The sequence below is a fragment of the Eumetopias jubatus genome, unplaced genomic scaffold (genome assembly GCF_037043125.1).
Source record: "Eumetopias jubatus isolate StellerSeaLion01/CBP00866 unplaced genomic scaffold, mEumJub1_p1.0 scaffold_13, whole genome shotgun sequence".
NCBI lineage: Eukaryota > Metazoa > Chordata > Mammalia > Carnivora > Otariidae > Eumetopias > Eumetopias jubatus.
In genome coordinates this window covers 65,422,894-65,441,373 of record NW_028274819.1, presented here as the reverse complement: position 1 = coordinate 65,441,373, position 18,480 = coordinate 65,422,894, and the positions used below count along the sequence as shown (strand labels likewise).

At 37.7% G+C, this 18,480-nt stretch overlaps 1 protein-coding gene across 2 annotated transcripts in view; it reads left to right on the top strand.

Annotated features, from left to right (window-relative positions):
- DLG2 (discs large MAGUK scaffold protein 2) overlaps positions 1–18,480 on the top strand; it is a 1,243,318-nt gene that overhangs the window by 314,738 nt on the left and 910,100 nt on the right. The window contains exon 1 of one of the 2 annotated variants that reach the window (XM_088018006.1): positions 12,058–12,135. The exons of the other annotated variant lie outside the window; for it this stretch is intronic. Within the exon in view, the coding sequence (XP_087874132.1) occupies positions 12,058–12,135 (78 nt within the window). Of the gene's footprint in view, positions 1–12,057; positions 12,136–18,480 lie in introns of those variants that run through there. 2 annotated transcript variants of the gene reach the window in all.

Sequence of the window (18,480 nt, the reverse complement as noted above, 5' to 3'; positions counted from 1 at the left end):
AACAGTGAAAATTTCAGGCAAAGACTGTAAAATAAGAATACTTAAAATTAATAATGAGACAAGGAGGAAAGAGAAAGTAAAATGAAGGAAGATACTGTAAAGCAAATTCTTCCTTTGTCTTAGAGATAGCTCCAATCCCCTCCAGGCTCAAATCTTCAGCTGCTTTTGACTCCATGTTCTTAACTTATAAAGCATCTGTTACATTTTACAGATTCTGTCTCCTCAGTTAGTCCTTCTTTCATTCATGCATTTAGTAAATCCTTTTAGAGACTTTATTATGCACCAGGCACTTTGTTCAGCAGAGCACTTTGTTTCAGCAATGGGGAAGAGACAGTCACGGTCCCTGCTTTTGTGGAATGTCCCACAAGGAAAGCAAGGGAAATACATATCCTAAATAGACAATTGTCATTGTGATAAATATTTTGAAAAGTAATGTATTGTGCTAAGGAAGTGAGTTGGGATCCAAATCTAACCTAGGATATCAAGAGAAAATGTTTCTTCTGTTTCTCCTTGCCTTTTTTTCCTACCACTCTCTGCCTAATTAAGACCCTGAATATATCTACTGCCTTCATCGTTCTCCCTGATCTCCAACTCTGAACATGTTTGTCATGATTAAACATTTATTGGCATTTGTCTAATTACAGTATGGCTATTGCCTTTTCTTCCTTACTTTCTCCTCTTTCTCAAACATGTCTCATGCTTTCCAGCCTTTTTACTTTTCCTTATACTGTTTCTCCTGGCAAATAAATGTCCTTTTTTTTTCTTTTGATCTGTTTTCTAAGGCCCAACTCAAATCTTCTTTCTTATGAAAAGCCTGTCTTCTCTACTCCAGCCCATGGGTTAGTGAATGTTACCTGAACACCTAGTACTTGCTCCTTCTCCATTCCATTGATTTTCATTTCATCATAAGCCAGTGCATGATATTTCTTGTACTGTTATACTATGTCTTAAAGTTAGGAACATTGAAGACGGGCGAGTTTTGAAAATCAAGAAGTGAGGGGCAAAGCGGGCTTCAAAGCCTAATTCTTTTAGGAAAATGGCCTTGAATAAGTTGCTTAATTTCTGAGAAATACAGTTTCTGAATTTGTAAAAGGAAGGTAATAGTATTTGACTCAGACGTATCTTGAGGTGATTCAAGGAGATGAGAATATTTCCTAAGGTGTGGTACACTTCAGATGGTACCTGGCAAACGTTTTTTAAAAATTTATACTTTAGTATATGAATATGGTAAAAACGTATGAGATTAGATAAATACTGAGATAAGGAATGTTAAGTACCTTAGTGGGCAAAAGAGTTTATGTATTTTAAAGACAAAATACTTTAGTTTCATATAAAAACGTTTAAGGTAAAGTAGCTGACATAGAGAGGCACCTAGCAAGTCAGTCTCTTTCCCTTTTCTCTCTATTCAGCTATAAAGGATACAACACAGTGATACTATTACATTAAAAAATTTTTTTTTACCTATATATACTCTTTAAACTGGAGAGAGGCTACAATTAATATCAGGATTATTTCCAGTAACGCTATCTGCAGTTGACATTTGCACTGAGGATTTGAGCAGCTGCTGTTTCTGTTTTATGTAGGTGGCTGGATGGAAAAGGAATAGTTTGTATGTTTTCATTAATAGGTCTCATTTTTAAGGCAATGAAAGAGAGAGTTTTATTTATTTATTTATTTATGAATGTGGTTCTACTTATTAAATTTTGTAAAAGATCACATGTGTCTATCTAAGGAGGGGGAAGAATTACAAAGTGAAAAAAAATTGATAGCTTGTAGGCCATGATTCAAGAAGTCTCATTGATTTACCTTTGAAATGTGTTTCAAAGCACTTTGAGCCCTTCTTACAGTGACTTTGACTTATCTCTTATAGTATGAAGATGAATGTGAGGTTAAAATACAAATAGAAGGTAATAATAAATGCTTAATGTATGTCTCTACAGTGCCTTTCTGTTTTCTCTTGGGGGTATGAAGCAGGTTAATTCAAGTGATAAGCTCACTCATTTGTTCATTCATTAAGCAAATAACTATTAAATTATCTAATACATTTATTGAGTGCCTACTATATGCAAAGGACTATGCAGATCCATGAGGATGCAAAAAGAAGTAAGGCATGGGAATTTTTTTTAAATTGCTCTTAGTCATTTAGGGGAAACCATTTAAATTTAAAGTAGTCACAAAAGCTAAACTTGGGATATGTACAAATTGCAATAGGGAATATTAGTTTTAGCACAGGAGTACAAACTGGCTCTGTCTGGAGGGATCAGGAAAAGTTTCATAGAGAATTACTGAGCCAAATCCCAGAATACATGTAAGGATTTGTCACGTGTAGAATGGCAGGCGGCAAGGTGGAAAGGAAGGACTGCAAGGGGGGGAATCGCATATACAAAGATGCAAGTACGTGGAGTGTGCCAGCGAAATGGAAAATACTTTTGTGACGACCCAAAAGATGATATGGCAAGACTACAACTTCATCAAAAATGGACAGTGGACTTTAAAGGCCATTGACTTACAGACCAATTTTTGGGTCATAATGTCATGGAGTAATAGATTATTTGGTCTTAAGGGGAATTTAGAGATTGGTTATATAGTACAATACCCAGAGGTAAGATGACTGTAAAACTAAAATTAAAACGAAGAGTATTGATTCCCAAATTAGCACTTTCCTTCCATGGATGGAAATAATTCTCTTGTTGAGATAGGTACAATACTGGACTGTGTAATAAATTATAGTTGATAGGAAAGTTCCCATTCCAAAGGGCTCAGGTTAGATGAGTGGTGTTTAAATGCCTATATTTGTGGCATGCTTTGGCAAGACATGCAGATTTGGAGATTGAATTGAATTATCTGTTACCAAATTATTCAACTACTCATGCTTTAACATTGTATAGCTGTTTCAGGAGAACTCTTTGGTCTTGCGTATTGCATTGTTTTTTGTTCTCACAGGTCATAATTCTTGTGTGTTCCATTAGATAGCCATTTTTTCTTAGCTGATGGCTTGATGTTCTTCTACTCTGCTTCTCACATATATTCACTCAGCAATTCATTCCTTTTGATAGTTATTGCCATATCAATCAATATCCTCAAATGTAGTAAAATTTAATTGTAAGCATGTGGGCAAATCATAACATGTGGATTCAAAACTACTCTATAATTTCGGGATTCATTTGAGTTGTGTGTGTGTGTGTGTGTATGAGAGATCTGTAAAATGAAGAGAGACTCTCAAAAGACTAAAAAAAAAAAAAAACCTGTTTAGAAAGCTTAAGAAAATATTTATTTGGCCCAGAATAGAGACGTTTGTGAAACTGAAAGTCTTTAAATCTATGAAAGATTTTACAAAGGTTTGGAAACTGATTTGTTTTCCTGATTAATGAAATTAAAAAAAAAAAGAAAGGACTTAGAAAGAAGGTAGACTTCCTAGCAGTGAAGATGGTTAAATACAAAGATAAAGATTGTTTTAAAAAGCACTTTCTGCTTTTTCATTATAGTAAGCACAAGTCTTCTTTCTAATGTGTTTGTTGTATTTCTTGAAGGTTAGAGGATGAATAAAAATAAAAACATGTTTATTGTACATATTGTGTGCCCCAGGCGCTGCTCTAAGTAATTTACATGTGTTATTTCATTTGACCCTTATTATCAACACGAAGGTATAGTTTCCATTATTATCCCATTTTATTCACTCAACATTATTTGTCCAAGGTCACAAAAGTGGTAGTGGTGGTGGTTTATCTCACTGTTAACTCTAGGTAATTAATTATTATATGATAGGGACTTTTGAATAGCATTTTAATTAAATGACTTCCTGGAATCTCTTGCATGAAACATTTTGCAATACATCTTATACACACAATTGTCAGACATGCTTATTAAATACTAAAAGCTCATGGGCAGCCCAGTTAAATTCTTCAGTTTGTTTTGGGATTAATCTAGAGGCATGGCAGTTTGACTGGTTTGAGTTTGTATAAAATGATGGCCAGAGCAGTGATTTCTTTGGGCTGACTGTGGCATGCCAGGGGTATGTGGGACTCAGTATGAGCCTTCAGGGTGAGAGTGCAGGGGTTTTGGTGCCTGTGCTGGGCAAGACAGTTGTCCTTATGATCACCAAAGGAAGAGAAATGAAACTAAGACCCCTGCATAAAACTAAAAACTGAAGTTTGTCATTTAATGATAGAGTTTCTAAAAAACGTTATTCATTAGCTCAGAAAAGCAATAAGGAAGTGTTTTTATTATGAGTAGAAAAAGGGGGGAAAAGTAAGTTTAATGCTTTGGTGTGGGGAGAATAACATGAAGCCACATATTTAACATGAAAGTGCTTCTGGAATAGTGAAACCTCTGGGCAACTAGCAGAAGGATATGCAAATTATTCTGTAGCAAGAGTCACATTACTAAAGGTCCCTGGGACTCTCACAGGAAGTACAGTCTTATCAAAGAAGATTTTAGAATAAAAATGTACAGTTACATACAGAAACTATCCACTATGAGTGGAATCAGCAGGGTTGGATTTCCAAGCAAATTGGGTAATGAGAGTAACAGATAAAGACCTCAAATTAAATGTTTTAATTTAAAAACATGACAAAGGGAGGAATAAAAATCATAAACAGAATACCCTTATAAAAGACTGGGTGGATTTAAAAAGAAGTATATAGAACCTCTAGAAATTAAATATCTATATAGCATATATATACAATTCATTAAACATAAGCACTCTGTAGATAGGTAAAACAATAGATGAAACCTAAGAAAAAACAGTAATTAGAGCTAAGCCCATACCCCTGAAAAGAGCACAAAAAAAAGAAGAAAAAGGGTAAGAGATATATGAAGCAATAGGTTGGGTCAAATAAAACAGACCAGGAAAAATACTACAGGATTTTTGAAGGAGAGAATAGAGAGATTGAGGGAGGATACTTGAAAAGACTGAGAATTTTTTTAAAAAAATAATGAGATTAAAGAACCATTATGAGTTCCAAACAGAATTTTAAAAAAACAAAAACACTGTATTGAAACTGTAGTTTGACAAAAACAAAGAACACAAAACCTTCAAACAAACCATAAAAAAAGAGATATTGTTCTTACGATTGAACAATTTGATTGACAGCAACAGCTTCCGTAAAAACAGATGCCAGAAGACAGCATGAAATAATATCTTCAAAATGCTGAGGGAAAAATCACTGTCAATCTAGACATCTCCACTTACCAATGCTATCGTTCAAACTCGAAGCTGAATGTAGGCCATTCAGGAAAAACATAAAAAGGTTGAGCGTGTTTAACCGTCTCAGATTTTTGCGGAAATAACTATTACAATACATACATCAGTAAGAAGGAAGTTTAGGAGGGTTCAGATGCTAAAAGTAATGATAAGAAAATAAACTGATAGAATGTGAGAGTTATTTTGAGTAACCTTTACTTGTAGAAAAATAAATAATGATGCTGATAATGACCAATTTGGTCAGGAATGGCACTACTAACAAGAGAGAACCAAAATATTATAAAATAATAACATGGAATATTGGGTGTGGTATTAAAATGATCAATTGTACAACTTTATAAAAATTAATTTGAAGTTAGATCAAGTGAAAAGGATGAATAGCCCCTCAGATATCAATATTTATTGTATGGCATATTAACCAAGATAATGTGGTATTGGTCCAGGTAAATAAAAACAGAACAATCCACAAAGAGCCCAGAAACAATCATATGCACATTCATATGATCTAGACCTATTACTTAGGAGCATCATGAGTCAGTAAGGAAAAGGAATAACATTCTTATATCCCAGCAAAATACATACATACGTACATACATACATACATACAACTGGCCATATATATGGGGAAAGTAAGTTCCTATCTCATGCTATAAATTAAATAAAAAATTAAGACTTGCTTGTGAAAAGAAAAAAATTGTGTAGAAGAAAATATAAGATAATGTACTTATGTACTTGGAACAGGAAAAAAATTCCTTGAGATACAAAAATGTACACACATAAAAGAAAATATTGATAAATTTCAGTATATTTAAATTTTTATGAGGACTCCTATGTGTATGATAAAATATAAATGAAGTTTAAAAAGAGTCACAGGTTGGGAAGAGATATTTTCAGTGCCTATAATAAACAAGGAATCAGTGTCCAGAATACATAATTTTACAAATGCATGAGATAAACATAATTTAATTTAAAAATGGGCAAAGGCTATGAATAGAAGAAAGTTCAAATTGACAATAAACATATAAGATGCTAAGTCTCCCTAGTAATAAAGACAATGTATATCCAAACTCTCAGAATCTAACATTATGCATTATGTTTGGGAAAAATTAATAAGTCTGATTATACCATGTCATCTAGAATATAGGACTTGTATAAACTACTAATTATATAAAATAGTGAGAAATTTTTAATGAAAGTTCAAGATGGACATACCCTATGACCTGTCAGTTATATTTTGAAGTACCTACTCTAGATAAAGTTGTATTTACTTAGTGGTACAAGAATGTTGAGTGAACATTATTTTGAGATGAATTTCATGTAGGGTGGAGTGAAGTGGAAAGGTTTTGTTTATATGACAAAGGGTTTATTTCTTTAAAATGAATCTGAATCAAATATGGTAGAATGTTATCATTTATTAAATCTGGGTGATAGGCACATAGACGAGTGTCATATTTACTCTCTTACGTCTCTGTCTCTAGATGCTTAAATATATCATGATTAAACATTTAAAAGAAAGGGTGTGTGAGATATTGAAATACTGAAGAATTAGTTTTGATGATTTTGAAAACAAAACAAAAAAAAAGAGGTAGGTTTAGCCCATCATAATTAGAGTCAATGGGTTTATTATTTGTAGTGATTCCAATATTTTTTCACACTTATCTGTGGCTGGTTATCTCTTTGGGACAGAAATATTATCTATCTGCAACTGGATCGGTTTGCACACATTCATTTTGATATACATACAAAGTTATAGTTACCATTTTTCTTAGTGTTCGTACAAATAAAACATGCAGAGAGATTTAGCTATTCCTTTGCCTTTTTATATACTTTGGCACTAATTATTGTGCTTTTTCCAGCTAACATTTATTATTGTGCTTATAACCTATAGAAACCAAGAAACAGTTATTTTTTTCCTGAGTTCCCACATTATCTTTCACACATCTCTTAGAAAGCCATCCTGCCCTGAAATTTCTTTATAAATCTGTGCTCCCAACTGTACAGGACTCCTTGAAAGGAGGGATTGTATCTTGTTCATTTGGGGTCCCTAGTAAATAAACAATACATTTTTATAAAAAGATATTGCTTACCTTTTGAATCATACATGCAATAACATTGACATGTTCTCATTGTGGAAGACTCAAATATTACACAACCATATAAAATGAAATGTAAATGTTTTTATTTTCTTTTTCCCATGCCCTTTACAGAGTTAACTGATATCAACATCTTGGTATTCCTGTGAATTAAATTAAATATTATGTTTCTATTCCTTTAGTCATAAATTCTATGTAGTATATTTCTGACACCTACTTTTTAATAACAGGCTAATATCAGATGTTAATCAAAGGGCTATAAATATGAATATCAGGTATGCAAGCAACTCAAACAAATATTTGAATGTTTATTGGTTCTGTACATTAACTTGTTTATGTCTCAAACATGTATTTTCTCTGGTGTATATTAAACACCTAACCTCAATAGCTTTTCAAGCTACCAGATACTAGTTTCTAGGGTTTAATGTTTACTCTGTTTTTATAATTATCTGTGATGTATTTAGGTGATTATTAAAAAGAAATCATTCATGTGTTCATTCATTAAGTATGAACTTAATGGCTTGATTTAAACATTGCATTTACCTTGAGAATTCAGAGGAGGCTCACAGTGTGTGTGTTGAGGCATGAACCCAAAGCTGCTTAAAAGGATTAATGTTGTATCTCGTACTCAGCTGCACCAGTAGGCTTCTGTCATATGAGAGGTATTAAAAATGAAATTATAAAGGAAAAGTTCTGTCCGGGTACTGATGATATACAGATGGAAAGCATCTGACAAACTTGTGTCCCTTACACAGCAGAGCCACAAAAGTTATTTGTCTCAATCAGCACAGCATTGGTTAGAGACTCTTAGGAGTTATTGTGGGCGGCAGCCACACTCTTGGTAGCAGGCAGGTCTGCCCAGAAGGAGTCTAGGGAAGATGCTTATACAGCTCTGGCAATGACTTCATTCCCTTGACAAGACATCGAGCTTTCAAAAAACTTTTACAATTTAAAATTTGTAGGTATGCTTCTATTGCATCTTCTAGTCTTTCCAGTTTGAGGCTTCTCCTATTTCACCATAGACACAGTCAACAAATATAGTTTGAATACCTACATTGTGCTAAGCGTTCGCATAACACGGACCTGGGTCCTGGCTACAAATGACCTACTCCACGCCTATTTCTATCCTTTCTACCTCTGGTTGCCTATTTAAAGTACAGAGGTTATTCTTGTGATTTTTAAAGTTAAATCTTAGCTGGTAGGCCCCAATTAATTTTAAGAACTCCATCCTGTAAAAGTTAATAAAGCCGCTGGGTCAGGTGTGTGAAGAAGGGCATTAAAGGTTCAATTTAAAAGCAAAACCAACCAACAATATGATCAACCAACAATATGATCAAAGATCTCTCCAAGCCCCAGTTTTAGTGACTTAGGAAATCTTATCTTATGAAGAAAGTGCAAACATTATTTTCTGATCTGGCATTCCCATCAGAGTAAATTAACATTCTTTGATTCCATGATATCAGTGGCTTGAAAGCTCAACATTTTTTTCTCACCTCTTTATTGACTAATTCCATCTTAAAATATTAAAAACAGAAATTTCTACTCATTAATTTAGGAAGAATTGCTCCCCCCTCCACTTTCGATCTACTTTATTCTGTTCACTGAAGAGTCTTTCAACTAAACCGTGGTTTGGACAAACTCGTATGAAGGAATAATGAATACCTTTAGCATGATGGCAATATTAGGGTAAGCTGCGGTCCTGCTGAGTAGCTCTTTGAAAACTAAGCAGGAGTTATCATTTATTTATTTGCTGGATTTCTGTGGCACTTTTCCTCCAAAGAGCACAGGGTGTGATGTGGAGGATTTTGCATAGGGGTTGTTGAAGAGTGACAAAAGGAAATACAAGAAAAGTCATGTTGATAGGAAGTGGGAACACGGACCAAAAGAACAGAAAATGGCAAAACCAAATCATAGGTGGCAGTTGTGCACATTGCAGAAGGTAGAAGGATCTGGGTTGCCCCAAGGGTGCTGCTGTTAGCTTTTCAGAACACGGAGCCATTAGTGCCCCTGGTGAACACTGCCCATTTCTGTTCAGTACTCGCATGAAGACTCATAATCAGAATCGTAGACTCATAGGGCAGGGAGGGGCCTTAAAAATTATCTGCCTAATTGTCTTACTTTACAGATGAGGCAAATCAAGTTCGGAGAGAACAAGGAGATTAGAAGCATAGCCCTGGTTAAAACCCAGGTCATTTATCCATTCAACAAACATACACTGATTTCCTTGTGCTAAACACTGTTTTAGGGGCACCAGGGTGGCTCAGTCAATTAAGCGTCTGCCTTCGGCTCGGGTCATGATCCCAGGGTCCTGGGATCGAGCCCCGCGTCGGGCTCCCGGCTCAGCAGAGAGTCTGCTTCTCCCTTTCTCTCTCCCTCTGCCTCTCTCCCTGCTTGTGCTCTTGCATGCTCTCACTCACTCTCTCTCTCAAATAAATAAACAAAATCTTTAAAAAAATAAATTAAAAAAACCCACTGTTTTAGGCATCAGTATTACCTTAGTGAGTAACACAGATGTGGGTCTTGACTGCTGTCTTATCCCACACTGCCTTGTTCTGCCTCCAGTTGCCTACCAGGACATCTAGTATAGGAATCCCTTCTTATCCACGGTTTTGCTTCCGAGGTGTCAATTACCTGCAGTCAACCACTGTCTGAAAGCAAATAATCCTCTTCCTGACTTATGATGGGAAGGTCAGCTGTAGCCTCACGCTACGTCACAATGTCTGTGTCACTTCCCTCACTTCATCTCATCATGTAGGCATCATAACATCTCACATTACCACAAGAAGGAGGGTGAGGACAATACAATCCATTGTATTTGAGAAATGATACTCGCATAGCTTTTATTACAATATATTGTTATAACTGTTCTATTTTATTATTAGTTATTGTTAATCTCTTATTGTGACTAATTTACAAATTAAACATTATCCTAAGTACGTATGCACAGAAAAAAATAGAGTATATGTAGCGTTTGGCACTATCCGTGGTTTCAGGCATCCACTGGGGATCTTGGAATGTGTCCCCCACAGATAAGGGGGAGGACCATTTTATATTGTATAAAAGAGATTCTGGCTGACTGAAGACCCAACCTTCTTTGAGAGTAAACCTCAAGTGACTATTGAGAGAAGGGAGTTCTTTTCCAGTGTCTGTAAGTGTGTTGACGTTCTTTGGACCATTGGTGCTCTTAGGGCAGTTCTGTCCGATCAGCTGGAAAACATTTACCGGATTGAGTTTCATCTGTATATCACTGGAAGGAAAGTTTTCCTTGTCAAGATGAGCAGTCTAATTTTTCTCCTCTAGTAAGATGGGTCAAAGCTTAACTAACCGCTATCTCGCGTTGGAGGGAACGCTTGTCCCTTAAAATTGACTTTATCTTTGAAATGCCTCATATAATAATCTAAGCCCTAATAAGATACTTGGAGTTGAAAGCACCTGGTGGTAGAATCAAATGTGAAAATTCTTCAAAGGACCATGGTTTAAGAGTTGCTGTAAATCTGTCTTCCCCAAAGTGATATTACAGTCCTTCATTTATCAGTGGGTATTACTGCAAGAAAACTCTAGGCTTAAAAAAAAGAAGAAGAAGAAGGGGCGCCTGGGTGGCTCAGTCAAACTTCTGCCTTCTGCTCGGGTCATGATCCCAGGGTCCTGGGATCGAGCCCTGCATCGCGGGCTCCCTGCTCAGCAGGAAGCCGGCTTCTCCCTCTCCCACTCCCCCCGCTTGTGCTCCCTCTCTCTCTGTGTCTCTCTCTGTCAAATAAATAAATAAAATCTTTAAAAAAAAAGATTGCTCTATTTTAGTTTAGAGGTAGATTTAAGTCCCTCTCCATCCCCCAGTCCCCATGTTGAAAACCTGTGCTTATAAAAGAGGCCTCTGTTACTTTAGAGGTAGAACTGAGGAGGTTGAAAACGAAGGACCTTTACCCAAGCATTTGGGAGTACACTTTTTTCCTGCTTACTTTGCCCTTTGTCCCAGGCCAGTCTCCAAAGAAATAAAGTGTGGCTCTTGCAAGCTGTAGAAAAGCCTGGCTAATGATCAGAGATAAGACTTCCCTTGGACCAAAAGAAGTTCGGGAGGGGGCAAAGGATGGACACTTCTGTTTCCAGCCACCCTAATAGCTGGAAATTCTTGGAGCTTCGGAGAAGGATTCAGGCTCCAGGGACACCTGTTTGGGTCCCCAGGGCCAGCTCCGTGGTGGCCTTGCTCCCCCCCACTTCCCCCCGCCCCGTGCCTGGCAGCTCCTGTATTGGCTGTTTTACCTGCGAGCCTGTATGTGGCTCTGTCTTTTCCCGGCTACTGCCGCCAGCACGCACTGTCAAGACAGAGGGAAGCCAAGCGAGGAGTGCAAATGCCGGAGCCCAGAGCGGGAGGTGAGCCGCCTCCCGGAGGAGCTGACTGCGGCTTCCCTTCCTCCTGACACACATGGAGTTTGGGGACGGTGCCCGAAGAACTGCAGACAGATACTTCGCGACTGGATGTGTGTGAGCGGCTACTGAAGCAGCCCCCGCCTCGCCCGCCTCGCCCGGACCTCCTGCTGGCAGGATGTAAATATACCTGCAGACCGGGCCAAACAGGACTGCCTTCCCCCCAAGCCCCTCCTGCCCCTGCCTCCCACCCTCTCCCTCGGCTAACCAGCATGAGAGGAACTGAGAAAGCAACAGCCGGCAAGTGACAGCTCCAGCCGGATTCCGTTTGTCTCTGAGCCGAGGTGGGAAGTTGATTGTGCAGCAGCTTCGTTGTGAATTCCTTCCATTGGCATCGCTATGTTTGCCTCTATCTGGTATGCCAAGAAGCTGGGTCGCAGGTTCGTGCACAATGCCAGGAAGGCAAAATCAGAAAAGGTATGGAATGAGTGCGGGTGAAGATTACCTTTCCGATTCGTCAACTGCCTGCTCTGGACTGCTAGTCTGAGTACAGACGCAGTCTTTACTAGCTTGGGGTGAGAACCTGCTTCTCACTGTGAATGTAGTCCATGCCACTCACAGGAGGGCTAACACTTGGAGCTTTGCTACTTGGGAAGGGAGCAGTGGGGGTTAAGCAGGATCATCTGCTCATCAGAATATTAGGTGAAATCAGCAACTGATAGAGTGTCTTGGCAGAGACTTAATATTCCTTTAAATGGCATAGGGTGAAAGCAGTTGAACAGCTGAAATATTTGCTTCTTCCAGGAGCTCTCTAGTAAACTTGTTGCTATACTGCATTATTTTTATTACTACAGTGTTTGGTTCTGAAGGGAGCATTATAAATCCCTGAGCATTTCTCCAGTACTTATGTCCTAGTGTGTGTCCTAGGAACACATATTTGGGACTCTCAATAACATTGACCAGACTCCAGAGGGGTGCTTGGTATCTTTTCAGATCCACCGAAACATCATTCCAAAGGTGTTTACAATAGTACAAATTATATTTATAATTGGGTAGTCATGGCCATTTTAGAGAGTGGCTTTGTATTTCTTTTATTCAGCATGACTAGTTGTTTCCTCCTAGAGAACCTCTGTGTAGATTTCCTCCCTAATTATCTTTCTCTAAGAAAATAAAATGGCCTGTAAGTCTTGAGATGCATTACAAGCTTTCATCCCGAATTTGTCCTCTGCTTTCAGAGGCACTGACCAAACTGTCATATTTAGGAAATTTTGTGTCCAATTTGATAGGTGTTGGGGAAACTTCCTTAGGAAACAAAATTTTGTGAAGCTGAGATTTTTCCATATTTCTCTGAGGATCTTTGGTCCAGTCTCCTTTTGGCCTTAAATCTCCTGGTGAGATTGACCCAGAGATGGTTTTCCTGGCCTGTGGCATAGTCCTTCCTCCCGACTGCGAATGTTCCTTCACTTTGACTTGCTATTTGTTCCTTCAGAGGGGAAATGTTGATAACATGAACAAGAATCCAGGGATAAACCCGAGATATGATTGTTTGTAATGTGAAAAGAGAAAACATTATTGGAGTTCTGACTTCAGGGTTTTTTTCTGTAGCTTTTTTGACTGTCCAGATGTGAGGATTGTAGAGTGATGACAGACTTGTTATTGAATGGCCCTTGTGGTGAGGGAGGAAGGCAATGGTAGGGGGGAATTGATCCTGTTCCTACTCTGTGTATATATATCCCAGGTCCAAGACTGCAAATGTAGTTGTCATGTACCAGCAACATATATATTGAACAGTTGGGTTTGGGGGGTTTTGTTTTTGTTTTTGTTTTTTTGCTTCTCAAGTGATTTTTAAGGAAAGAGACTTGTAAGTAGGTCTTTTATTGGAGCAAATGTTTTGAAAAAGTGGCTTCTTCTTATGAAAATTAAAGGTTGTACGGATGAGGGGGACCGTCAGGACCACAAATGACTCCGAAAGCCACAGGGAGGTAATGCCTTATGCCAAATTCGTGTGCAAAGAAAAGATGAATCTCCCAGTGGCACTTAATTCAGACTTGGGTCTAAATGTGGAGAACAGCAGTCTGAAAATGCTTTGTATGGAACCTAAAAGGATGGTAATCCAACAAAGTAACATGAGCTTCTGATTCTTGAGAGTGGGGAGAAGACAGTAAAGGGCCTGTGATAGCTACCTTCCTTTCACTTCTGTGGTGGCTGATGCTTAGGCTAGGTAAGAAGAAACCAAATGTGGGGTTAATGGCTCTAAATTATTTATTTCTCTTACTCAGGGAGCAAGGAAATCAACATTGGAGAACTGAAGTTTTGTTCTCTGAGTGATAAAGACCAAAGGAAAACTATTAACTCGAATGCCCTTGTGCTAGCCAGGGGAGCTAGGAGGAGTTAATTTTGAACACCAGGTGATGAAAACTAATATGAAAATAGCATCCTTTTTTTTTTCTATGGGTTTGTATTCACGGAGTCCCTGGAATAAATTAAAAGGTATGCTGCCTTGAACAATGAAGGCCCTCAGCTGAAGCTTGGTGAATGGAAATAGTTTATTTATTCTGTGTACCTAATTTTATTACATGCCTTATTTAAACCAACTATTGTGAATTAATATTTTGTCTAATGAGTTCAGTAATAAAGTTTAACTGAGAAGACAGTGAACAAATGATACTGCAAGCTGAATAAATTCATATAAAGTATTACTAGAGCATCAGAGATCACATCATTGCAAACACGGAAGGGATCTAAAGGGGTGCTGACTATATGTGGTCATGCTTTATTATAAAATGGAGGAAGATGAATAAAATCAGATCATTATTGAGTTTTATTTACAGAATGACTAGTAAATTTAAATGTGAAACAACTATTGCTAGATTCATAGCATGCTTAGCATTTGGGGGTATAAATCTGTGTCATAGATAGTGATTGTGGTTTCATTTTAGGATCTTCTGCAAATTTTGGCTTCTTTTTGCTATAGGTAGCATAGTTTATTTTCTCCTACTCTAGTAAAACAACCTGCACTCATCATAGCCCATCAGTCCTATTTTAGCATTCAGGTGTGGTCTGGGAAGTGAATTCCTCAAGGCTGGGGTTAATTGAAAAGCTAATTGGGAATGTGCAAGTCTAAATGCCATCCCTAAACATGCAGTGTGCCTTATTCATGGTTGCCTGGTCTACTGTTTTACCTCAGTCAATGCCAACAGAGTTAAATAGCAGCATGGAATGTAATGATAATAACAAGCACAACAGTAATGTTAATGATAGCCCTTGTCCATGCACATTATACAGCAGGTGCTTTATGCATTCACAGCAATCCTATAAGGTAGAAATCATTTTTCTAGAGTCCCAGAGAGAAAAGTAGCTAGCCCAAGGTCACTAAGTTAACAGTAAGTATCCGTGCTTGGATTGGAGCCCAAGTTTACCCAAGCTATTCCAAAAATGACTCCTTGAGTCTATAACATTCTCCTCCATCCACCTGTCATTCACCTTACCTTGCCTGAATAAGGTTAACCATTCCTTCTTATTTTGCCTCCCCCTTTTGATATAAAAATGCAAAAGTCATGAGGTTTACGGAATCAAAGTTACCGATCCTGTAACGCGGCCCCCTTATTTCTGATAAGATTCTACCTAAGCTATCTTGAATAGACAATTGTCTGTTCTGTTATTAAAGACTTTACACTGTTTGTCCTCTTTTGCTGGGTAAGTATAGCAAGCTATCATCCTGGCACCTATTATTCCTTTTAAATAGCTAGTAATTGTCATATCATCAAAACCTAAACATTGGCATTTGTACTCATTGCTTATCCTATTGAAACCAAAGATGTCTTTCATTAAAAAGAACCTAAATGCTTGGCAGTTGCAGATGCACTCTCTTTTTAGAGTGAGTCAAAGATATTAGGTGATTCACATTGTTGTTTTTCCAAAAAGAAAAGCAAAAGGCTCTTTGTTACTCTCTCATTAAAAAGACAGTTTGTGCATATCAATAAATTCTTTGAACAAAATTATTTTAAATGTGATAATATGAAATCAAAACTGGCTGGCCAGAAAAGAATACCTCCGTTCAAATAATTATTCTTTTTTTTTTGACCCTATGTAATTAATTCAGACGTTAGTGTCTTACTTTTATGCCTTTTTGTCACATTTCAACTTAAATTGCTTAATTTAGTCCATCTCTAGATTGTATTACTCTAAGAGGGCAGCTGAAGAAGCTTTAAGATAAATTGAAATGCAATTTCTGGTGACATAATAATATGCAAGAGTAGAAAATTGTGAACCCTCACTACCCAATCAGCATTGCTTTCTCTCATTTGTTTTTGTCCTCATTTTTATATTTAACTATTTTTATTTTAAGCATACCACCCTGAAAAGTGGATGCTTGATGCATTTAGGAAAGACTGGCATCAATATCCATCACCCAATAGACACAACTGTGGATGAGCTTAGCAGTGATGTATAACCTACAAGTGATATGACTGAGCCCAAACATCCTGACATTAGGCCATTTTCAACTTAAAGAATTCCTTAAGAACCATCATACTGGTTCTACCTTCCTTTTCACCTAAACCAAACACATTAGTTCAACATAAACTGAAATGGAGGATAAACTAGTAATGCATTTGAGGACAGTATGGCCAATGAGAGACAATAATATCCTGGGTGACCCTGGCATAACATGAAAAGCATTGGGCTTAAGGTGAGGACCTGGAGGGAGGGATTTAAATTGGTCCTATTCTTTGCTATCAAGCCTAAAGCCAATCATTTGGCCTCCTCTAGGGCTCAGTTTTCTTATTTGTGAAATGGAAGTAACATGTAAGCTTTAGTAGAATGCCAATGTCCTCAGGATCAACCCAAACCTCTTAACATGGTCTACAAGGCCAATCATGATTTGACCTCTCCTTTCCCCTCTGCCACTACACCTTGCCCCTCTGCCATGACACTCTAAATTCAGCATCCTGAACTACTTTCAAATCCCTGAATGTCCCATGCTTTTTCTAGCTTCTAGGATTTTTCTTCTCCTCTTTGGCTGACTAGCAGACCACAAGCTAGCTGTACACCTCACTAATTGCACGCCAACCTTAAGTGACATCACCATCACTAGGAAACCTTCCCTGGCCCCTACAAGCCCAGGATGAGTCTTCCATTGGCTCCTACAGCTGCTTGTACATTGGCTGTAATCGTCTTTCCTTCCCTGTATTCCCCATTAGAATGTGGATTCTCCGAATGAAGGACTGTTCCATCTTGTTGCCCTTATTTCAAGGCCTAAAACAATGCCTGGAATATGGTTATCTCTCATACTCTATTTCATTGACTCTAGGTTGTCATCAGTTGCAAGATGCTCCATTATTTCATGTATTATTAAGGAAAGAAAAAGATTTTCAATGGAACTTTAACACATCATCAGTTGCAAGATGCATCTTGATTTCAGAGATGTTCAAATATAAAAAGAAAAGTTTATTTTTAGAAGCAATGAAGTATGGCATAGCTGAAAGAATGAATAATAAATGGGTTTATTTTGAGGATAAATGAGTTAATATAAATAAAGTGTTTAAGGTTACACTTGCTTTCAAATCACTTTTATGTCTTTGCAAATCATAACAGTACTTGGCATAGGGAAATTTAATAGATAATCCTAAAATATATCACACATTTTATTCTGTGCTGATGAGACTCAACTGGCATCATTTGTCCTATTCTGGATTTAGGAAGGTAAATGAAGAGAGGGAAATGGAAATGAAGGTTATAGAAGAAATAAATGAAAAGCAATCAAACTGGGACCATTTAGATTGCAGAAGAGAAAGCTTACAGAGCCTCCTGGCCTCTCACTACATATTTATATGTCTAAACAACAATGATAGTTAACTTTTATTGAATTCTTTCGATGAGCTGAGAACTGTGCTATTTTGAGGATCTAGTGAGATAGTTACCATAATTATGTTTTTAGAGCAAAAACACTTCACCAGTAGGTGGCTGGGATTAGACACCATGTCTGACTCTAGAGCTCAAGCTCTGAGCCAGTAACAATGCTCTGTATGTATGTGTGTGTATGTATGTGTGCATATAGTACATACCGAGTATGTATATTATACAATATATGCTGTATGTTATACTGTATATATGATGTATATTTACGGTGAGCTAGATATCAAGTTTATTTTTCCCTGTAACAGATAAATGTAAACATAAATTTAAATGCAAATTCAGAAATATAGCTTAAGCAGGGGCGCCCGTATGGCTCAGATGGTTAAACGTCTGCCTTCGGCTCAGGTCATGATCCCAGGGTCCTGGGATCGAGCCCCACATTGGGTTCCTGGCTCAGCGGGGAGCCTGCTTCTCCCTCTCCCTCTGCTCATGCTCTCTCTCTCTCTCTCTCTGTATCTCTGTGTCTCAAATGAATAAATTAAAAATATTTAAAAATATATATATATAGCTTAAGCATAAGAAGCAACATCCTGATGTTGAAGACTCTCCAGTCCTTAGTGAATGATAGAATCTTCCTACATCTATTTTTGCCTCGTGGCAGATTGAAGAGTAGCCTGATCCAGGGAGAGATGGACAGGTTGTCCTCTCAGGTCCCTTTCTTAGAGCCTTCTGAGTCTTTGAGAGCTCATCGGTCATGAGCAGTGGCATGACTCAGCACCCGCGTCTGCAGGCTGTGGTGACAGAAAGGACAGGTATTTGTCCATGCTGAATGCAACCCTGCAGTTCTCCCTTGTCATCTGGCAGGTGAATCAAGCAATAAAATGGACAGTAGCACCTGTTCTGAAGTCCCAGCACTGCTACCCACCCTGGAAGAATACACAATGCAGCTGTTAGCAGGACAGGGAG